Genomic DNA, 21,913 nt, shown 5'->3' on the forward strand with positions numbered 1-21,913 from the left:
CTTCCAATTGCGGTGATGACATCCGAAATATTTGGTGCTTAGAGCAATGTACTTCAGTGTACGCTCGATGAATGCCCTCTATCATAGACTACAACGGTATCTGAGCAATCATTTGGCTTCCAGGAGGCGCGGTGCACTTTGCCGTTACCAGCCAAAAAACTAACATCTGCTGCACTGTTAGGTCGACATGAGGGGCAACGAACATGGCTGAAAGTCCAACGTCCACCGCGCCCTCGACCGGGAGGGATACCGGCAAGGTCGGCGAGCTGGCCTCAGGCGGCGTTCCCAGCGCAGTTCCTGACGGAAACCCACCTACCTCCGTCCGGCCGGCACCGCCGCCAAGGACACCTTTGAATCAGGTTTACACGCTACCCGCTCCAATCCGTATCTTTCCTCTCCCCTCCTTCTATCCGAACAACCCGATATCTCTCTTGCATCTCGCCTTTGCATGGCTGAAGCAGGTCCTTCGCCCGCCGCCTCCCGAGCCGTCTGTGGTCCATGTCGGGATATGGGATCCTGAAACGCGCTCCGTGCACGTCAGAGACCCGGCATCTATACGTGCGCTCTGGGAGCAAGGCTTCTATGGCAAAGGGAGCCTCAGCCGGAGCGAGCCAAACTGGCTTAAACGCGAGTTGGCCCGCCGCGGTTCGCCCGAGGGCAAGACGGTTAGCGAGGCACGCACCGAGTCGAGACGCGAGGAGCGTCGCCTTGCCAAGTGGGAGAGGGCAAAGGCGGAACTGGAGGCTATTGAACGTCAAAGGCTCGCCGAGGCCGCATCACACGCGGCAGTGAATGAAGCGAGCAAGCCCAACGGCGAAGTCAACGGCCCTCCCAACGGTCAAGCTGGACCCGGGGCACTGGGCAGTTCTGTGCAAACCGTCGCCCCCAAATTGGTTCCTACGGACATTGCGGCAGAGCGTACGGCGAAAACCGCGCCGCATCCCGAACCGGTTCAGCTTACGGAGCGTGATAGCGTTTCTGAAAGGAATCTTGCGGAAGCGAAACCACCTGTTGGCCCAGCAGAGCTTCTAGCGCTTCCCAATTCTTTGTCAAAGCCCACTGATTCCACGGATGCCCTCCCCAAGCAGTACAAACCACCGATTGGCCCCTTGGAACTGTTGTCATTGCCCAATTCTGCTGCAGATATAGCGCCGAAGTTGCTCGGCGGAAAGGCCAAGTTTGAGGTGGGAGCGGTTTCTCCCGACGATGCTACTACTAGTCATCGTAAAACCAACGGTCTGGTCAACGGCAACGGCCATGCAATCGAGGCGAGTGCCTTCCCCAGGGACCACTCCATGGACGAGCTGTCCATCAACAAGGCGCGGCCGAACGGCTTCAGTAATGGAATTTCCACTCCCGTCCCCTCTTCTCCATCTTCCGAGCCTGCCGCAAGCCCAGCGCCGGAAAACAAGGATCCTTTCAAGCGCCGGAAGAGCGTCCGCTTCTCGCCCAGGGTGCAGTCGACGACATTCCAACATTTCGACCCACCAAGCCCAAACCGCACGCCAAGTGTCTTGTCTAAGGGTAATGTCCTTGAAGCAGCGGTTCAGGTAAATGGAGTGGAGTCCAAAGCTGCTTCTACGCTTCCTGCAGCTACTCCAACCATTTCTGAGACTGCGCCAGCTCCGAGTACGGATACCACGGCCAGCGCGGCTCATATCGAAAACAAGGAGCACTTCCAGCTCGCCCCCGAAGAAGCCTTCTTCCTCGCCTTTTCAGTCGGGGCCCTGTCGGTCGTGGATCCTGTAACCACATCCCCCATCCCAACGGAGCATCTGCTCAGACTCCTCCGGTCACACTCATACTTCCCTCCTCGGTCGACAGGTCTCAGGTCCGACGACCCTTTCCTCGTGAATTACGCCGTGTACCACCATTTCCGCTCGCTGGGCTGGGTGCCCCGCCACGGAATCAAGTTCGGCGTCGACTGGATCCTCTATCAACGCGGACCAGTCTTTGACCACAGCGAGTTCGGCATCATGGTCATGCCCGCGTTTTCTGACCCGGCCTGGAAGGAGTACGAACACCAGCCACCGAAGAGGTCGTGGTCCTGGCTGATGGGTGTCAACCGGGTTCTTTCCCACGTCCTCAAGAGCTTGGTGCTCGTTTACGTCGACATTCCTCCCCCTGAAGTGTTTGATGAGGCGATGCAGAGTGGGGGTATCGCGGCTGCGCTGAAAAAGTACACTATCCGCGAGGTTATGGTTCGGCGGTTTTCGGTTAATCGGAATCGGTGATGGTCGGGGACGGGAGGTCTAGGTTGCATTGGGCATGGCGTTGCGGCATTAGTTGTACACTACTTGTGACAGATGGATGGATAAGGTCGATGCTAAGATGCATCCGGATGATACGAAGAGCTATGGTCTTGGTTGGAGCAATATACCACGGTCAATATCCGAGATAAACCATATTTCAAAAACAGCCCCCCTCTCAGCCCCTCCCGTTCTTCCCAACAAGCCACAACTCTCTAAACCTCGACCCCTCCCGCTCGACCAACTCGCGTGGCCGACCCACTTCCACAATCCTCCCTTCGTCCATGACCACCACGGTATCAAACCCCATCACCATGCCCAGCCGGTGACTCACCATGACGATCGTATACCGAGCAAACTCCTGGCGGATGATCCGCTGCATCGCCTCGTCCGTCTCCAAGTCAACGCTCGAACTGACCTCGTCGAGAAGCAGCACCCCACCGTCGTCGTCGTCGTTGTCGTGGTCGTCATCACAGCCGTCGCCGCCAACTCCCGAAGCCGCCGCCCTCCTCATCCCGATCCCACTCCCCCTCCTCCTCCTCCTCCTCCTCTCGCGCGCCCGCACCCGCCGCCGGAGGATCGCCCGCGCCAGGCTGAACAGCTGCTTCTGCCCCTGCGAGAACGTGTCGGGCGACATAGGCGCGTCCAGCCCGCCGCGCGACGCGACAAACTCCCAGAGGGAGACGAGCTCGAGCGCGGCGCGGCAGTCGTCGTTGCCGTCGCTGTCACTGTTACTATTGCTGGTGCTGGTGCTGGTGCTGGTAGTGGTGCTGGTGCCGAGGGGGTCGAGGTTGGCACGCACGGTGCTCCCCTCGGGAAGGAAGACGGGGTCTTGGGGGAGGGCGATGAGCCGGTTGCGGAGGGAGGGGCGGTGGACGGTGGCGAGCGGGAGGGAGTCGATTGTGATCTGGCCTGCTTGGATGGGCGGCTGGTCCTCGGGGCGAGGTCCGGGTTCCGCGGCGGCGGTAGGGCTCAGCGGTAAGGGGTCGAGGAGGCGGAGGAAGAGGAGGAGGAGGGAGGATTTCCCGCTGTTTGTTATGAAAAGGGGAGGTTAGCACGGGGAAACCGGTGCGGGATGGTGGGGAGAGGACAAAGCGAGGGCTACGTACCTCCCGCTGCGGCCGCAGATGGCAACTTTCTCGCCTGGGGATATCTCGAGGTGCAGGTTGTTGAGGGCAAGGGCCCCGGTACGATCTTGGTCTTCATCACCGTTCCTGCAAGGATGTCAGTGCGGGTGGTCCAGTAGCGCTGATTATGGGGTACAAGGGCACTGTACCCGTACGAAGCTGACACTCCATGGATCTGAATAGCACCCTTCGGCGGCCATTCCCCCGGCGGCACCACATCCTCGCCTTCCTGGTTCTCGGGCTTGACTTTCTCGGTAAACGCCTTGAGCCGGCTCACGGCCCCGATGGACGTCTCAAGCATGGTGTAGAACCGAATAATGTACGACAGGTTTTCGCCAAACGACATGATGGTAACCAGACTAGCGCCAGTAAATGCCGTATTAGAGCGCAACTGCGTTGACAGCGTCACAACTACGAGAGCGAGAAGTGCCACGATGAGCTGGAGAGTGAAGCCCAACCAGCGCTGGATCATGGCCAGCAGGTAAGCTGGCCTCTGGGACGTGTCCAAAAGTCGGTTATTCTGGGCGATGGCCTCTTGTACCCAGCCGAACGCGCGGAACGTGGCAATTCCCTTGATAGTGTCGATGAAGTGCGAGCTGGCGCAGGTTAGTGGCCCCTATTGCGCGATCCAGGATGGACACTCACTAAAGAGGGCTCTTGGCCTCGAGATCCAAGAGCCTGATCTGGCGAGAGGTGCGGAGGTAAAACATCTGCAGGCCCCAGAGAGCCGCAGCCAAAAATGGATAGGTGATGGCGAGATAAGGGGAGGCTGTGGCAATCACAGCAGCCATGCCTAGACAGGAAAATCCCTCTAATACGAGATTAACCAGTGCCATAGGAAGTTGGCCATCGATGAGCGTCATATCCTGCGAGAAGAGGTTGATTACAACACCGGTGTCGGTAGTGGTGAAGAATCTGAGAGGCGCGTTGATGACCGTCCTCAGCGCGTCCTGGTGCATGTTCGCGCCCGAAATCTTGATCATGGACGTGAAAGTGATGAGGGCTATGAAAAAAAAGGATGCAAGGGCGCCTATCTGGAACACGGCATACAGCCCGTTATAAAAGGCGTTCGAACGTGAAGCGTTGAGAGATGCCACATCTTCGGACCAGAACTTTAACCAAATGGTGGTAAAGTTGATGAAGAATCCCCAGCAGACGCCAAAGACAAAGAATGCCGTGAGAATAAGGCCATTGATGCGCGTGAAATAATACCGGTATACTTCCCAATCACCCGTCATTCTCGCTTGCTCTTCCGCTTTGGAAAGTCCCGCGGGTGGTGCGAGTGCGGGCTTCGGAGGCTCCGTTGTTCTCGGCGAGTCTTCAACTGGCGTGGTGCTGCCCCCAGACTCTGACCTCTCGCTTTTTGTAATCCCAAGGCTCTGCACGTACTTCTCGTTGGCCACCAGCTCCTGAAAAGTGCCCTGCTCAACAATAGTTCCGTCCTGGCCGAGAGCAACAATATGGTCCGCGGAAGGTAGGTGGCGAACGGAATGGGTGCAGAGGACTGCCGTGGCATTCCTCCGCCGGATGAGGCCAGTGGGTGAGAAGACCCGAATGAATACCTGCTCCTCGGTATCTGCATCGAGGCCACTCATGACATCGTCGAATACGTAAAAATCCGTGTCGAGGTACAACGCCCTAGCTATGGAGACTCGCTGCTTCTGCCCCCCACTGAGGCTGATTCCGTTACTCCCAACATTGGTGAGATCACCCTGTGCTAAGATGGACAAGTCCGGACGGAGCATGGTCGCTTCGATAACTTCATCGTACCGCTGCTGGTCAAACTGGGAGAAACCGATGATATTGGCTCGGATCGTCGAGTTGGACAAATAGGGCGTTTGATCGCAGTAGCCAATTTTGGGGGAAGCGTTCGACGCTATCAGGACGCGGCCTTGTGTCACGGGTATCTCGCCAAGGAGGGCCTTGGAAAGCGTCGACTTGCCGGATGCTACTGGGCCAACAACGATGGTGAGGCGAGACGACGGAACCTCGAGGTCAATGTCTCTTAGGATCATCTGCTCGGGTTGCCACCCAAAGTTTCCCTCGATAATCTTGACTTTTGCTGTATTCGGTAGTTCAGAACGTTGCAGGATTGACTTTTCTCCAGCAGAGCCCTCCAGGTCGTACGGGCCTGGTAACTCTCGAAAGTCTGTATGCGAGTCCTCTTCAAGAAATGCCTGGATCCGGTTTAGGCACGTGAAAGCGGCAAGCAGGCTGGGGATTGACTGGAACAGGGTGAGGAGAGGGTTGGCTAATAGTAAGATGTAAGATATAGACGTGAAGATGGTCGTCACATCCAGAGTCCGGGAAGCGAAGGCAAAGGTGACGACTGGTGAGAGACACAAGGGCACGTGGGCTACCACGGCGGCAATGACGAGCACTGTTCGAAACCTAGCTCCCGAGCTGAGTTCGTCGACTCTCATAGCCTGGATCGCCTTCTCCACAGGCTCAGCCAGCCCGGAAATCTTAAGGTGTTTCATCTGGCTGATGATGCCGGAGGTCAGGCCGATGCGCTTCTGGATCTTCTCCATCCACACTTTCTGTCTCGGCCCGGACAGCTTGCCCAAAACGGTCGAGCAGATGATGCAACCTCCAACTACGATGAGCGGGGCAACAAATGCTGGCCCGATCTGACGAGAGAGCAACCAGCATGCCAGCGCAACCTCAACGGTGTTCGCCCAGAACTCGTGCACGTTCAGGCAGCCGGAGATGATGCGCTCGACATCGGCGCTCATCAATGTAAGCGCTGCAGAGTCGCCGCCCGCCGCCAGCTTCGCTTCCGTTGTCTTTCGGTAGATGGTGCTGGCAAGGAGGCCGCGGGCCGTGTACATGACGCGTTCCTGGTAATACCAGTAGAAGGCGCCTGAGGCCGCAATGCCAACGTAAATCAGAATGCTTGCTCCGATAAGCCCGTAACCAATGTTCGGCGGAGATTGGTCAGCGGGCCGCTCAAGATAGCCCAGTAATGTTTCTATGAGAAACGGCTGGCAGAAGTGGAAAGCACCTAGGGCAATTCTTGGGCCGACGGGGAACAGTAGACGGGCTGCCAACGCCCTTACGAGCGCTTTGTGCAGACCGTACTTTTTGCCTCGAAACTGAAAAACGTCAATTTGGGCGCCGTATCTGGCTTGCAGAACCTCGGAAGCGATGTTCTGATCCAAAGGGAAGAGATCGCGTAGTTCTAGGACCTTGCGGTAGCCCGTCAAGAACAGGCGATTGAGCCAGAAATAAGCCCCTAGGCCGTATAGGCCGCTGGTCTCCTCTGGGCTGTGTTCTTTGACATCCCAGAGACGAATCCACGTCGACTTTGACTGGGATTCGAGCACGATGAGGAGGGCTTTGACAGCGCCACCGCAGGTGAAGACGCGCGAGAAGGCGAGCTCATCGCTGTTGGTCGATGCCAGCCACAGCGTCCGAACCTGTGCGACATCTAGCAAAATGGTAATGAGCAGGTATGCATTGAAGAGAATGGATGGCCGGGGAGCGCGCAGGTGCTCGGCATTTGAGAGAACAAGCATGCACAGCGCAGATGCTAGCGTCACAGCATCTGACGGGATGAACAATGGGCCGAATCTGCGGGACTTGGTACTGCTCAAGATGAGAAGGGCGAGCTGAAGGACGCTGTAGACGCCGATTGCAATCTGTCGCCCTCTTGGTGAGCCTGCTGCCGCAAAGCTATGCCGTTTGGGATTAGCCCTACCAGTTTCGCTGCGCGCAGGAGCCCGCCGCTCACGATGATGGGTTTGCGCGCGAGATGCACGATGCGGGCTAGCGCAAGCGCGATGAATACGGGCGCTGGAATGAGCGAGAAGAAGATCCTCTCGAACTTGATGGTGAAGTCAAAGTCGCCTCGACAACCTCGAACGGCGGGACCGAACGACTGATCGTCGAGGCAGCCTGAAAAGTCCATGGTGCAGCAGCGATGACGAGACTGATCAAGCGACGAGGGAAACTCTTCCGAGCGGCATTTCTTGCTGGTGTTTTCCGGGCGATTTTATTTCGGGGCGGGTATGCGGTTTTTGGCTTGTTGGCCGAACGTGAACGAATTCGGCGGTTGGGTTGGAACTTGGTCGAGATAATTACATGCATTCCATTGTATTCTGTTGTATTTAGCCTTTAGGTCACCTGCCTGCGCTACGGCACAGATTGGGAATAACTTGGGAATAGCACAAGAGCATTGGCAGGAACCAACGCTCACCTGGGGAGTTGGATCCGGGTTAAGTTGCCGCTCCCAGTTTCCTCGTCCGCTTGAGTCTGTCGCCAAAACCGGAAGGTAGAAGATGCAGAAGAGAGTTGACTGTGGCCCAATCAAAAAGAAGAAAGAAAAAAAAAAGTAATAAAAAAAAAGATAAGAATAATTATTGAATTGCTAAATCGCTAGGTAAGGTACTGTACCTTACCTAATTTGCTGTAATTCCTGTGCTACGCATATCGATAACACAACTCGCCTCCCTCGGGGTCCATGATCTGCGCAACTTGCACATCACCGTGGTGTTCCAATCCTCCCATCCATATCGAGTCTTGCAGGCTCGCCTGACTGGTACCCTTTTTGCTGCCGCTGTATTCCCTGAACCTGGTCGCTGGGTCCCGTCGCTGCCACTGAAGCCACAAGCGGTCGAGCTGTGCGTGGTGAAGGTACGAAAGCGGATCTATTTCCACTCAAGGTCAATTTGCCAATCCCACTTTTCTTTGGGGGAAACAAGCCTCACCATACGGCGCCGTGAAGCTGTAAAAGTCCCCCCTCACTGCGTTTGGGATCGCATTGTGCGGCCCGTTTTCAATGTCGAGCAGGAATTGCATGTATGTGTCGGCCTGCAGTGCTTTCTCGACAGCATCGGGGCTCAGCGCCTCCAGAGGCATGTCACTGAAATTGAAGCCCCGAGACAAGCAGTGTGGCTTCTTGGTTCCGCCGTAGAATAGGGGCTGCAACGGGCCGGCTAATGGGCCCGAGGTGACGCATCGGCCCCCGCCCACCGTCTCGGGCAACGAGGGATCGCCGTCGCCCCCGAATCCCGTCGTCGTGGAGAAGATTGGGGACTGAGCAAGAGACTCCCAGTCAAGAGTCCAGTCCCAGTATCTATCACGCCCGGTCAGCGAGAAAACGCGGCTTGATACTTGCATGGGACGAGACTTACGGAAGGCTGCCGCGGTAGCCACATAGTTCTTGGAGGTACTGTTCATAAACGTGGAGGAAACGGCGATGCCAAGACAAGAAGGCCACTTTCCCGTGGGCTGGCGCTCCGGCTGTCAGTGGACAGGAAGTGGTTTTCTACGCTAAACAGAGGACGACGACTGACTGTGAGGGGCCATCTGGTAGTGCACCCAAGGAAAATCATCGTATACTGTCCCGATGCCTCTGAGAACCGAAGGTGTACGGGCAAGACAGTTGACTGCATCAAGGTAGGCCAGTTTGTTCTGCCTAGAGAGACTTCGCCACTCTCGCCTGAGCGATGGATGGGTACAGTTGTTGTTGCGGTCTGCATGTGTTCCTGATGTCGTCTCTGGCGGCGATATCTTCGGCGGCGTGAGCGGTGGCATGGGCTGCATCACAGAACTGCTTCCTTCTTGATAGCCTTTTGCACGGCCAATCTGAAAAATCCACCAGCCACTACATAGGAGGGTGACGGCGCAAAGCACGCCGAGGCCTAAGATCTTGTACCATCTAGAGATCCTAGACCAACGGCTAGCTGCAATATGCAGAAGATACGGCCGCTTCTCGCCGCCGAGGTGCTCAGAGTCGGATTCGTCTGGGTCTTCTGGAGGCACAATGTGATAGGGGATCGGTGACGTGAACATGATCAGCGACGAAGACAAGAGAGGTGCTGGATTGATGGAAGCGGTGATCTGGACGAGGGCCACATTGGACGCCCAATTCCCCAAGTTACGGCGCTCAGAAACAAATTCCAAAGAGGTCTGCTCAAGAGGGCCCCAGAGAGAGTCACTTACATGCATGTAACGAGACAACGACCCCGACATGCTGATATTGTAGTACAGGGGGATCCTCTGACCGCCGCTTCCGCGAGATGCCGAGATCATATGGCATGCATGGAAGCGCCTCATCTTGTGGCACTCGACGACCCAACGGCCATAATCAAAGTAGCAGGCGCCGGGCAATTACAGGCATGACAATCAAGCTGTGCACCGGGTCCCGGAGACAACGGCAGTCACCTTCCCAATTCGGTAGAGTCTAGGGTGTTCCGGCCTGTGGACAGGGTATAGGACTCACGTCGGAAGGGATTATATTCCGTTCACACGCTAATCCTGAGTCATGTGCCCGGAATTATCAGACACGTAGTATGGCGATTTCTGGGTCTTCTGTAGACATCTACTTGGTGCAACTCTACCTTGTATGCCAAGCAGAGCCTTGCAGGTTGTTGGGGGCCGGAGTTGGGGGCGGAAAGTCGCACATGTTGTCTTAGTGGCGCTCTGCACGGGCCGTATCAAGCGGAGGTTCCCAGATCAGCTTCTGTCTTACCTTTTACGTCCTGAATCCTCCTGCAGGGGCAATGTCCTACTGCCAGGCTCGTGTGTAGGGTGGCAATGCATCGGCGCACTTGTCATCAAGCTCCGTTGTCGGTTGTTCTAGCCCCATTATCTCCGCCCAGCCCAAACATTCTCCATCCGAAAACGACTGCTAGATTCGCGACTAGGTGTCACTTGGGCATAGTGCTGGACCATGGATGTCATTCCTGGCGATGCTTGAGCACCAAGTCAGACTGTCATCCTTCAAAGACCGGAACGACCGGCAATTCTACCCTTATCCGGCAATCTCCGCCAGATCTACCCTCCTAGCGTCTCTCTACATCCCCTCTCTTGTTGGATTTCCACTCGCCGGGTGAATCTTACTGCCCGAAGCACGACTTGTGTGTTTCTCTCATCCCTCGAGTCCTCGACAACATCCGAAATTCCAGTCCGACTCGCAGTGCACTTGCGCACAAGAATCGAAGCTTCTTGCTCGTCGAGATGGCTGAGATATACCCACGACCTGAAAAGGAACCACTGTTCCTGGACTCAGAAGCGGGTTCGGCAACAGGCACCACAGAGTACAGCGACTCCTTGAGTGATCGAGATGTTTTTCTCCAGAAGAGCCGTCGGCGCTCATCGAGACCGTGTTGGCTCTCACAGGCTTCAATCGCCGTCATTATGGCGTACTTGACTTTGTTCTCTATCTCACTTCTGGCGGCATTCCTGACCGGAGTGACATTTGCCGAAAGAAGATGCGGCGAAAGCACACTAGGGGCGTACTGTGAGTTGGGTGTTTGGTGTTCTGAGATTTGCTCTGAGGGATGTGTCGCTGACCGTTCTCGTCTCCAGCCCCGGCATCTGGTTCCCTGGTGCCAGAGATCCAGATGTTCAATCTAAAAGAAAGGACAAACCCGTATATCAACAAACCAAGTCCAGAGCTTGACGCGGCCTGGTCTGAGCTACTTCAGTGTATGTGCACTTTCCAAGATCATTTGGACAAGATACTGATCCCGTTATCCATCCAGATTCCAACGTCCGGCTCACCGAAGCTGAAGTAGATGCCATTGCCCCAGACCGCAAGGAGTCCTCAATTAGGCTCCCCGATGGCGGCTACTTTGGAATGCTCACAATCCACCACGAGCTTCACTGCGTTGTAAGTATGAAAACACGACAGGACGGAATAAATCATAGCTTACGATATGCTACAACAGAAACATCTGCACAGATTCATCTATGCAGATTACTATTTTCCAGAGCTTAGCAGTGAAGAGCTCGGCCGCCGCAAGCTGCACATGGAACATTGCCTTGACCTCTTGCGGCAAAGCATCATGTGCCATGCTGATGTGCAGCCCATCACGATGCGCTGGGCTCAGAGCGTGCCTGTGCCGGGGGCCAACTACTCCACGCCACACAACTGCTACAATTGGGAGGCTGTTAACAACTGGGCGAAATCCAGGACGCTCGACAGAATCTTTGAACCGGGATATCTAAAGCATCCTGTATTTGGTGATGTCTACTCGTGGGACGGACTGGAGAACTTGACCCGAATTGGTCTGGCAACAGACCCTCCCAAAGGAACAGAGAGCAATTAAGGCGCGCTCAGACCCCAGAATTACTTGATAAACTATCGTCATTGCTAGAACAGTTTGTTTCTTGTTGACAAGAACTTGATATCGCCCATGATTCCGATTTGATCCCGTGCTCATGCAATATGATGACGTGCTAATTAGTTAGGTGTCTAAGGTAAGTGGCTAAGAAAATTAAGACTGCTTACGGAGTTCGCAGTGTATATCGCGTGTGTAACGCTGGCACTGACCCAAATCCCATCTAGGCGACGATCTTCTCCTTTTCCGGCCATATGCGATGGCCAATCCTACCCGAACTTTGATGCATAACCCGTTGGTCTCACGTAGAACTGCCCGTCCAACAAATGGGCATCAGGTAGCACAGTACCGTCTCCCCGGACTCTACCGAACCTGGCCGACCAACGAGCCGCGCCGCAATTTGTACAGTCCTTACCTGGATTAATTAACCGCCGAACCAATCACTGGGATGCATCTTACAACACCGGCGACTGGATCAAAGGCAATAGCAGTCGCAGTGCGGAGCCGACGCGGAAATAAGCCCGGCCAGGCAGGTCACAGCTTTGGTTAGGTAGAGCAGGATCGTCTCAGCCCTCACAATTACTAACTCACCGCTCTTATGCTGGCAAGAATCGCCCATGGTTACCTGCCATGCCGGGGAACTTGCTCCGGTTTGAAGTTAGTTCGCTTGTATCACCACCCCTCCACCAAGTTGGCAGTGTGAAGGAGAAACACAAGGACAGCGCCGGGACTTGCTGTATGGGGACGGCAGGTTGGTTTCTCCTTACAGTTCGTAATAGTAACCCACCAGCAGTAGTGAGCAGAGATGGTACTGTACCTTCTGACAGGCCGACCAGGCTTGATTAGCCCTCGCCACGATCCTTTATGCATCTCGTAGCATGGATGTGAAGCACCGCATGGCCAACGGAACGTCTACCCCTCAGAGAGTTGCAGGTGGATACGCACCACACTTCCTTCGGACGAGTTCCGTCTTCGGACAGCGAGCAGTAGGCGGAACATGAAGGCCATTGTGATCACATACACGGGCCAAATGACAAGCCAGATCATCACAGTGGCATGATATAAATGAGGCTCCCTCCAACTTGACGTCTCTCTCTCCAAGCAGCTCATCTTTCTGAAGCCTAGCCTCTCACGGGTCTATCGAACTCTCAACCCTTCGATCACTTTATCACTTTCTGACAGAAACACCCAACTTCATCCACCAGCCAACCAAAATGTTGTCCTCCAAATCCATATCCGCCCTCACCATGGCTCTGTACGCCACTGGTGTCCTCTCCGCCGGTATGTTCAACTCCACTTTATTTTTCCTCGGCGAAGGGGTTACGCTTGTCTCTAGAAAGAATGTGATTTACTAACTTAAGGCCCAAGCCATCGGCCGTGTCGTTGCTCCCCGCAATGACGCCGACGGCGCGTACGTGCAGGTTCACGAAGTGGGCAAGCGCCACAGCGATGCCGACGGCGCGTACGTGCAAGTCCACGAGGTGGGCAAGCGCAACGACGCCGATGGCGCCTACGTACAAGTCCACGAAGTGGGCAAGCGGAACGATGCCGACGGCGCCTACGTTCAGGTTCACGAGGTGGGCAAGCGCAACGACGCCGATGGCGCCTATGTGCAAGTCCACGAAGTGGGCAAGCGGAACGATGCCGACGGCGCCTACGTTCAGGTCCACGAGGTGGGCAAGCGCCACAGCGATGCAGACGGGGCCTATGTCCAGGTCCATGAGGTGGGCAAGCGCAATGACGCCGATGGCGCCTATGTTCAAGTTCATGAAGTGGATGCGCGCAATGATGCCGACGGCGCGTATGTCCAGGTTCACGAGGTGGGCAAGCGCCACAGCGATGCGGACGGCGCATATGTGCAAGTCCACGAGGTGGGCAAGCGGAACGACGCCGACGGGGCCTATGTCCAGGTTCATGAGGTGGAGAGCAGGAATGATGCTGATGGCGCTTATGTCCAGGTGCATGAGGTTGGGAAGCGGAACGACGCCGATGGCGCCTATGTGCAGGTCCATGAAGTGGATGCTTGAGTGCACCCATTCAAGTAGTTAGTCTTGTAACGTCCTAGGTACTTGGTTAGTACTGCCGTGGGAGTCCTACTGGACCCTGTCGGAAAGGTTCCGTAGCAACCACAAGGATAGCAGGTTGTGGAACCGACAATTGAACCCCCGTGTTCACCTTCCTGAGCATCTTCCTTCAACATAGCTTGTTGTTGTCACACCCCCCCTCCCCCCCCGGGGGTGCATATGAACCAAACACTCGGTGATAGGTATTAACTACCTGTACTTGCTGCGGGTTTATGGGTCCCCCTAGTTTGGGATCCAGGTGCTGGTCTCGACGTTATTTAGAATCCCTGCACTCGGTTGTACCGGACAGGCCGTCTAGAGCTTTGTTGGCGTACCATGGCTGCGGGGGCATGTTACACCGACTGATTCTGTACTGGTAGAGAAGCGTAACACTCGCGGGTATGGAGCGGGAGTCGTCTCGCGGACTTGAGTAACAGTGTAACACAACATAGGGCAGCTGTACGTTGGCTGTGATGCCAAATCTAGACGCGCCGAGAGGATCCGTGAAGTCGGTGGTGTAACAGGTGGCGCTGGAAGCCAATGTTTCTTGGAGAGCTTAGCTTGCGGCTGTGCCTTTGCCCTGCATACCTTAGGTACAGACCTGTAGCTTACTCTACATAGGATGCTGCGGATCCACAGACCACAAGGCAGGCAAGCACTCAGAACTTCCTCATATGTCGCCATGCAGCCAACAGGCCGATGTGCGGCAGCAGGTGACATCTTGGAACCGGTCCCGCCGGGGGAGGCGGATCATTTCCCTTGCGTGTGATGAGAATTGACCGACGTGCAGCTCACAATCCTGGCTGCTCCTGCATCGATGCAAGTTCAAACATCCTGACGGGCTATATGCATATCTGATTATCCGGACACACGCCTACTTGAATATTGATCTTCGCCGCCAAACCGACGAGGAGCCCAGTTCTTGCCCATGGTCTGCTGAGCTGGATCACATAACTCACCTCTTTCTCGCGACTTCTCCTCTCGTTGCCCAGTCAGCTCACAGGGTCTTCCCACTTCCCACTTCCTACCTCCCACCTCCCACCTCCCACCTCAGACTTGCCTGCCCTTTCCATCCCCCGTCCCAGGCTCCCTCCAAGAAAGCGTCCGTCTTCGTCCATAAACCCACCCTGACGGGCGCAATAACAATCACTATTTCGATACCGGGTTCCGCTGTGAACCTTGAGTCTTTCCTCGTCTCCTGGACTTTCCCTCAACAGTCTCCTCTTCGCCATGGGTTTCAAGGATCGCTTTTTCCCGCGCCAATTCCGGTACAACTCGCTCGACATCAACAGCGAGAAGTCGTCCATCAGTGATGGCGAAGCCGACCCTCTTCGGGGGCGTCTGCCACTGTCACCAGCACAGCGTCCCAGCAGCCCTAGACATTACTGTCTTCTCTTAGCTATCAGCGTCCTGGCGCTCGCCCTGGCGATTGCTTTAACAGTTGTCACGACAATGCACCTCCGCCTGGTCCGCGAGACGGCTCCTAGGGAAGAGATCAACTGCGGCAACTCGATGGAGGAAGCCCTCGAGAAAGGGTGCTCGTTCGACGAGCTCTCCAAGGCCTGGCTTCCGCCGGCTTGCCCGCGCTACGGCACGAACGAGTTCCTCGAATCGGCCGCCGAGCTGAACAACGGGAGTTGGCAGTACTGGACTGGGCCAGACGGGGCCGTCGAGCTCACCTTCGAGGAGATGTCGAAGAGGATAGAGAATAACCCTGGCGAGAGGTGGTACGTACATTTGTCCAACACAGTGCTGCAGAAGAGAAGGCGGGATGACTGACAGTCCGGAACAGGTCTTGGGCTGGCACTGACCGGGAGCATATGGCCCACTGCGCATGGCTGATCATCCGGCTCGCTCATGCGTATGATACGGGCGCGCGGGTGGATATGTTGACGGCCAACTTCCAACACACGAAGCACTGCACTCTGATGATGCTGCAGAGGGCCATGTCGGCGCCATACCTGGATGAGAAGATCACGAGGGGTGACGTTGTCTTTGGGTATTGTTAGTCAGCGATTCTCTAATTAGCTAACTGGAATACACGTTGGTTTCCGCCGCCGGGCTGCCGGGGCACGCAAAAAACGTCGGTTGCGCCACCTTCTTGCGAGCGAGAGATGGTGTTGGGGGCCGCTTACGTTCAGGTTTTACTCTACTCCACAGGATCGGGAGTCCCTGAAAGACCTGACATGCAGGCCAAGACTGCGCAAAAGCAACAGCACGCTCGCCGATTTCCGGGTGTTGGGCCAAGCGGACGGGAACCGCGATATTGCGCCGCGACTCAGATAAGGTAACTCGGCTGGGTCACGTCGCTGCGCTAGACGAAGGCGCATAACCTGACCAGATCGCGTCGCGTACCGCGGCTGCCGGAAGTCGTCGCCCATCCAGCGCTCCGGGGTTCCCAGACGGCGTGATTGATTCGCGAACGCCAGAGGGTTGCGCGCTCGCCATGGAAGATGGGTGCACAATGGAACCCGGCACGGCTGGTGGACAATGCAAATGAAACAGCTCCGCGGAACGCGCCGTTTGTCTCGGGCTCGTCATTGCTTATCTCGGCCTGGCCGCCGCGTCGCCAACGTGATTGCTGTTTGAGCTGGTGCCGGGGCATGGGGAACTGCCAATGGCGTCCGAGTCACCGAGGGACTTGCCGCCGCTTGCCCCTGTGGCCCCCGGGAGAGATTGGACGAGGCCCTGGGACCCCCACGCCTGTCCTCAAGGTCCTGCCCAAAAACCTGCCCAGCTGCAACAGCCCAACCTTGAACTTGTGTGGCCCTGGGACCCCTCCATCGGCAGCAGCCCGGGCCGCGCTGCTCAATGTCCCGCTCCCCGGTCCGGGCCGCGCTTCATTTTTCCTTTCCAATCAGTTCTTATCCGACAACGGCTCTCGATCGCCGTTGCTGCGCTGCTATCGTTTGGCAGCGAGTGGGTGACACAAGCGGAGAACAGCCAGGGGGGGTATTGTGACCGTAACAGATTGCCTGAACAGGACGGCGAGCGCGATGCCTTCGTCCCTCCACGTGGACAAAATGGAGGGTAACCGCCGGCACTGGTGGGGTGTGGAGATGAGCGTGGGGGGGCGTTCTTCCCGCTGCCCCATTGTGACATTGTGCACCCACTCGCCCATTGCCCTGCACCCAGCGGTCGCCCAGAAGCGAAGACGGGAGTGGAAGCGCTGCAAGCTGCTGCCCCGCGCCGAGCTATTTTTCCCCAGGAGTCGTGGTGAGCTTACAAACATGGTCGGGCCCGACAAACCCGACTTTGCTGTCTTTTCCATTTCCAATCGACTCCCGTCCCGAGCCGGTCTTCCAGAGCAGATCCGATGTCCTTCTTTTGCTCTGGATAGGCGCGTACGCTCCCGCGAGTCCGTGACCTTGCGGTCCCTGCAACTCACCTCCACTCACCTCCACTTGGCCGCCCGCCGCGAAGAATGAAACGCGGATCCCGCCACGGCAGCACAGTAACGGATAACCGCAGCCAGACCTCATGGAACCCCAACCGCAAGCTCGGCAACCCCAGAATGGCGCCGCTGCGGCTCCGGGGCCGTACAAGCGCGCAAGCCGCAAGGGTGCACCACGCCGTTTTGGCTGCGACTATCCGGGCTGCGATAAGCTATACTCGAGGGCCGAGCACCTGCAGCGACACCAGCTGAACCGTGCGTGACCTGTTTCGCGTCAGATCGGCCAGTGTGCCGTGTTCGTTCTCAAGGGGGGGGGGGGGGGGGGGATCTTGACTGACTTATTTCCTCAGATGCGCCCAAGGAAATCTACCGCTGCGACGTCGCCGGCGTACGTCTGTCGAGGCCAAGTTCAGAGGAAGGCGACACCTTGCTAACATGGTCGGGCAGTGCGAACAAAAGTTTGTACGTGCAGACCTCCTAGCCCGTCACAGGAAACGACATTCGGCCTCGTATATCCCCAGGAACCGGATGCCGAGCTTCAGTGCTACGACGGATACGTCTCCCCCGGCTGCGGCGATGTCACCTGCCGCCGCTGTCACCGAAGCCCGGCCGACTCTCGCCCGTGTTCCGCACGACGCTGCTATACTTCTGTCCCCGGATTCGAACACGCACCCTGCGCTGCCGAACCCTGGTGGACCCAGAATGGCTCAGCCCGCCAGCTGGGCTTCACAGCTGCCGGACCTCGGGGCGTGCAACGTGATCCGGCCCAAGCCGGGCTACTATCCCCGGGAAGAGCAGCGCGTCCCCGAGCAGCCCACAGCTGTGCCCTTCCACAGCGTCGAGTTCCAGCATGGCGATATATCCCGCGAGAACTTCGCCGTCTGGTTATTCGATCCCCAGGCGCCTTACAGCGAGTTCAGCGTCTCCCACCTTCCCTTCATGGATGGCGGGCTTGAATCGACCTTCAACAACAACATCCATTACGACTATGAATCCTTGACCAGCGGCCGGTCTCAGATGGAGACTCCTACGCGCTTTATCGAGGACGAACTCATTTCCGAGTTCCGCCGCCAGGAGATCCTTCGGTGGTTCCACATGTTCCGCCAGAAGCACCCCAAATCTGAGCCCCTGGTGGCGAACCTGGTCCACGACAGCAGCGGCGACATTCCCGCCCTGAGCCTGGAAATGATGCGCGACTGTTTGCAAGAGTACTGGGAGCATGTCTCGCCCCGGCTCCCCATCGTCCACCAGCCTACCTTCTCGTGCAACCGATGTTCCATCTTCCTTCTCATGGTCATGGTTGCCCTGGGTGCGGTGTCGCTCCGCGGCAGAGACTCGAGCGGAAATCTCTCGGACTATGGCGGCTTCGCAGACGTCGTTATCTTGGGGGTTAGGTCCGAGATCCTGACGGCAGAAGAGGCACAGCCTCCTGTCTGGCTTTGGGTTTCTCAGGCCCTGCTCCTCCTCGAGTTCTACGAGAAGATGTATTCATCGCGGCGCCTGCACGAGCGGGCCCACATCTATCACTCGGTAGCACTTACGCTCCTGCGGCGAGGAAGCCCCTTGATCGGACGCTCTGGAAGCGAATCACCCCCTGAGATGCCGTCGGCCGAGCACCCTCAGGGAGTCGGGCTCGATTCGCGCACATGGTGGTGCCGATGGGCGGAAACCGAGGCGATGCATCGTGTTGTCTTTGCGGCCTTCATGATGGACGTCATCCATGCCGCCATGTTTGGCCACGCGGCGGACATGGCGCCGCACGAGATTCGCCTGCCGCTCCCGTGCGACGACAATCTGTGGACAGCGTCAAACCCGGACACCGTGCGACAGCTCGACCAGAACCTCCGCATGTACGGCGTGCAAACCATCTCGTTTCTCGACGGCCTGAAGCGTGCCCTGCATGGTAAAGAAGTCAAAACGCACTCGTTCGGTCGGATGATAATCATGTCGGGCCTCCTCAGCGTCGGTTGGCACCTCAGCCACCGGGAGACACATCTCAAGTGGTTAGATCTAAGAGCACCGTCTACCGAAACCCAAGACGTCTGGAAGAAGATCCTGCTGAACGCCTTTGACGACTGGAAACGCAGCTTCGATGCCGCTCAGGGCATGGCGGGGGCGTCGAGCCTAGCCGAACCATCCCCGCAGTTCTCTGGAGCCAACGGCCCGATCCACAGCGCAGCTGTCCTTTACCACCTCGCCCAAATCAGCCTGCATGTTGACATTATCGACTGTCAGGTATATGCCGGCGCCAAGCGGTTGCTTGGAAGAAAGGTGTCCGTAAGAGACTACACGAACGTTGTTGGCCGAATGAGGTCCTGGGCTTCGTTGTCATCCACGCGCCACGCCGTTCTGCACGCTTTCAAGCTCCTCCATCGGGTGTTGGTAGACCCACGGCGGAGTACCGGCACGGGTGAACGCGAGCGACTGGATATTACCGGCGTCAGCCTCCCGCCTATCGAGGTTCAGTCGTATTCTTGTCGCAACGAGCCTGACCCACATCGACCGTGGGTTATGTACTACGCGGCATTGTGTATCTGGTCGTTTGTGCGCGCAATTAGCCGTCAGGATTCCCTCCAGGAGCCCCCTAGCCAGCCGCATACTTCTTTCCGCCCGATGAAGCCGTTGCCGGTCAACTACCGCCGCGTGGCTGCCTATCTCTCCAACATTGCGAGCCTCTCAGAGTTGACCGAGGCTGCCGCCATGGGCTTGGGAGACGGGTTGGCGGATTTGCTGGACGCTCTGCGTTCTATCTTCTCCGAGGCTCATTCCGAATTGCTGCAAGAAGCACACGAGCGCCTCAGGATCTGCAAAGAGATGCTAATTAGTGCGCCTGGTTGAAGGCTGCCATCATGAGATTGGAGTCATGTTTTGGCGAGGTATCCGGCATAACCAAGGCAATACCGAGATCATTCATCGGGAGAGGGTTATTTATACCATGGCTTGTAAGTTTGGCAATCTAATTACCTTATCTACACAGCCGCGGTCAGGACTTATGCTGACAAATTAACTACTAGTCCACTCTTAGATGTACCCCATGCCGATATGTTCCCTCGAGGATTATCATATATATATATATATATATATCGCCCTTATCCGACGAGTCTCCAGAGATGCGAGTTACTTCATAGCTTGAAATGCCCCTTCCACAACTCTCGGAACCGGCCGTTCGGATCCCACCTCCCCGCGGTCCTCCTCAACCTCTCCAAGTTCTCCCTCCCATACCCGGCATAGACATCCTGGGTCCTTCCCGCATAGTTCATATACACAAACCCATTCTTCGACCGCGCCCCGCGCTCCGCAGCCAGCGCGTCAATTTCCGTAATCAGCTGCTCACAGTTCTCCTCGACGACTTCGTCCAGCGCCGCGCTCGACCACGTCGCCGCAATCTGCATGATCATGAGCGGGCCGTCCTCGGGCTTCAGACCCAGCGCGTTCCCCCCGTTGGCCTGCATCGCCTCGATGATGTTGAGCGAGATGGGCTGGAAGATCAGAAACGGCGCCACGGTCGAGTTGTCGGCCTCGGCGGCCGCCGACAGGCGCGCGACGAACGCCTCGAACAGCGGCACCGTGTCCAGCAGCAGGTCCGGCGACGACGTGGCGGCCACGGTGGTGTCCCACCACGTCTGGCGCTCGCCGTAGGGCTGCGCAATGTCGCGCGAGAGGCGGGAGACGTTGGCGAGGCGGATGTTGGTCGTCAGCGCGGGCACCGAGTGGAAGGGGGCGAAGACGGCGGGCGGCGAGGCCGTGTCGGCGTGGGCCGAGTGGAACTGGTCGGTGAGCACGATGTAGCCGCCAAAGGCGGGCGCGTGTGTGATGACGAAGTAGAGGTGGGCGGCCGGGTCGGCGGCGAGGCCGCGGACGAGCAGGTCGTGCATGAGCGGGACGAGCGTCGCGTTGGCGCCGCCCGGGTAGATGAGCGAGCTCGCCCACAGGTCGCCCTGCGAGAGGGCCGCGAGGTCGAAGCGCGTGACGATGCCGAAGTTGGAGCCGCCGCCCCCGCGCAGCGCCCAAAAGAGGTCGCGGTTCCGCGTCGGCGACGCGTTGACCACGGCCCCCGACGACAGCACCACCTCGAAGTTGACGACGTTGTCGCACGCCCACCCGCGCCGGCCCGAGAAGTAGGAGATGCCGCCCCCGAGCGTCAGGCCGCTTACGCCAACGTCCGCGGACCGTCCGCCGACGACGGCCAGGCCGAGCGGGTCGAGCGCTTCCGAGACGTTGATCCACCTGTTGCCGGCCCCCACGGAGACGGTCTTCCGGTCCGGGGCGACGGTGATATCGTCGAGGTGGACCAGGTCGATGGTGATGCCGTCTTCGATATTGGAGCCCCCGCCGTAGGCGATGTGGCCGCCGGACTTGACGGTGAAGGGCGCGCGGTACCGCGTGAGGATCTTGACGGCTTTGGAGACGTCGTGGGCGGTCCGGGGCGCGACGAAGCACGAAGGTGTAAGCTCGGCTTGTCGGGTGGACCAGTAATTGTTGTGAGTGTCGTAGGCGGCCGAGTTGGGGAATACCACTAGCCCCGGGAGAGCGGCGGCCAATGCGTCACACTGCGAATAATTCAGTTAGGAATTAATTAGGGCACGTAAATGAATATTTGACAGTCGATGGCGGGTGCGACGCTTTGGGATCTTACGGGCTCTGTCTTGTGCTTGCTCGCCGCGACGACGGGCAGCGCTAATGCGCATAACACATGCCACTGTTGGAGCATCTTAGACGAGCCGAGAAGGGTCTAATGTTCTTTCAGTGCAGGCGGCGTCAATACCTTAGACAGCCCCCGGATTTGAAGGTGGGAAACCTTGACATTACATACTAGTCGGTAGTCCGAAGGTACCCGTTCGGGGCTATAACATGCAGATCGTAGGATCTGTCATCAAATATCCCATCCCATCCCTGCAACCGCGGCGAGAAATCCTGGGCGCCACACCCTCTGCAATCTGTACCACCCACCAACCGAGGAGTTGGACCACTGCGTCCACTGGTTATGGGGTTGCCCTGGCTCAACGTGCTG

General features: G+C 57.3%; 8 protein-coding genes across 8 annotated transcripts; 5 read left to right on the forward strand and 3 right to left on the reverse strand.

Moving 5' to 3' along the window:
* Positions 1-203: 203 nt before the first annotated feature.
* On the forward strand, positions 204-2,234 carry SEN2 (tRNA splicing endonuclease subunit sen2; the record flags this gene model as incomplete). The annotated part of the gene is made up of 1 exon (XM_071060223.1): positions 204-2,234. One exon carries the CDS (start codon positions 204-206, stop codon positions 2,232-2,234), a length of 2,031 nt encoding a protein of 676 aa, XP_070916324.1.
* A 193-nt stretch (positions 2,235-2,427) lies between these two features.
* MFIFM68171_04804 (ABC transporter fgm5) lies at positions 2,428-7,286 on the reverse strand (the record flags this gene model as incomplete). The annotated part of the gene is made up of 5 exons (XM_071060224.1): positions 2,428-3,277; positions 3,359-3,463; positions 3,526-3,972; positions 4,022-7,017; positions 7,077-7,286. 5 exons carry the CDS (start codon positions 7,284-7,286, stop codon positions 2,428-2,430), a joined length of 4,608 nt encoding a protein of 1,535 aa, XP_070916325.1.
* Positions 7,287-7,798: 512 nt separating this feature from the next.
* On the reverse strand, positions 7,799-9,172 carry MFIFM68171_04805 (Tyrosinase copper-binding domain-containing protein; the record flags this gene model as incomplete). Its single annotated transcript, XM_071060225.1, has 4 exons — positions 7,799-8,025; positions 8,086-8,453; positions 8,512-8,608; positions 8,674-9,172. The coding sequence occupies 4 exons, from the start codon at positions 9,170-9,172 to the stop codon at positions 7,799-7,801; spliced, it is 1,191 nt and encodes a 396-aa protein (XP_070916326.1).
* Positions 9,173-10,725: 1,553 nt separating this feature from the next.
* MFIFM68171_04806 (uncharacterized protein) lies at positions 10,726-11,433 on the forward strand (the record flags this gene model as incomplete). Its single annotated transcript, XM_071060226.1, has 3 exons — positions 10,726-10,810; positions 10,867-10,994; positions 11,053-11,433. 3 exons carry the CDS (start codon positions 10,726-10,728, stop codon positions 11,431-11,433), a joined length of 594 nt encoding a protein of 197 aa, XP_070916327.1.
* Positions 11,434-12,692: 1,259 nt separating this feature from the next.
* MFIFM68171_04807 (GW domain-containing protein) lies at positions 12,693-13,472 on the forward strand (the record flags this gene model as incomplete). The annotated part of the gene is made up of 2 exons (XM_071060227.1): positions 12,693-12,726; positions 12,814-13,472. The coding sequence occupies 2 exons, from the start codon at positions 12,693-12,695 to the stop codon at positions 13,470-13,472; spliced, it is 693 nt and encodes a 230-aa protein (XP_070916328.1).
* Positions 13,473-14,738: 1,266 nt separating this feature from the next.
* MFIFM68171_04808 (Major facilitator superfamily transporter) lies at positions 14,739-15,517 on the forward strand (the record flags this gene model as incomplete). Its single annotated transcript, XM_071060228.1, has 2 exons — positions 14,739-15,235; positions 15,301-15,517. The coding sequence occupies 2 exons, from the start codon at positions 14,739-14,741 to the stop codon at positions 15,515-15,517; spliced, it is 714 nt and encodes a 237-aa protein (XP_070916329.1).
* A 1,471-nt stretch (positions 15,518-16,988) lies between these two features.
* Positions 16,989-19,740, forward strand: MFIFM68171_04809 (Zinc c2h2 type domain-containing; the record flags this gene model as incomplete). Its single annotated transcript, XM_071060229.1, has 3 exons — positions 16,989-17,157; positions 17,253-17,290; positions 17,350-19,740. The coding sequence occupies 3 exons, from the start codon at positions 16,989-16,991 to the stop codon at positions 19,738-19,740; spliced, it is 2,598 nt and encodes an 865-aa protein (XP_070916330.1).
* Positions 19,741-20,024: 284 nt separating this feature from the next.
* On the reverse strand, positions 20,025-21,613 carry MFIFM68171_04810 (6-hydroxy-D-nicotine oxidase; the record flags this gene model as incomplete). Its single annotated transcript, XM_071060230.1, has 2 exons — positions 20,025-21,452; positions 21,539-21,613. 2 exons carry the CDS (start codon positions 21,611-21,613, stop codon positions 20,025-20,027), a joined length of 1,503 nt encoding a protein of 500 aa, XP_070916331.1.
* Positions 21,614-21,913: the final 300 nt, after the last annotated feature.

This window comes from Madurella fahalii (assembly GCF_045866475.1).
Source record: "Madurella fahalii IFM 68171 DNA, scaffold_2, whole genome shotgun sequence".
Lineage (NCBI taxonomy): Eukaryota > Fungi > Ascomycota > Sordariomycetes > Sordariales > Madurella > Madurella fahalii.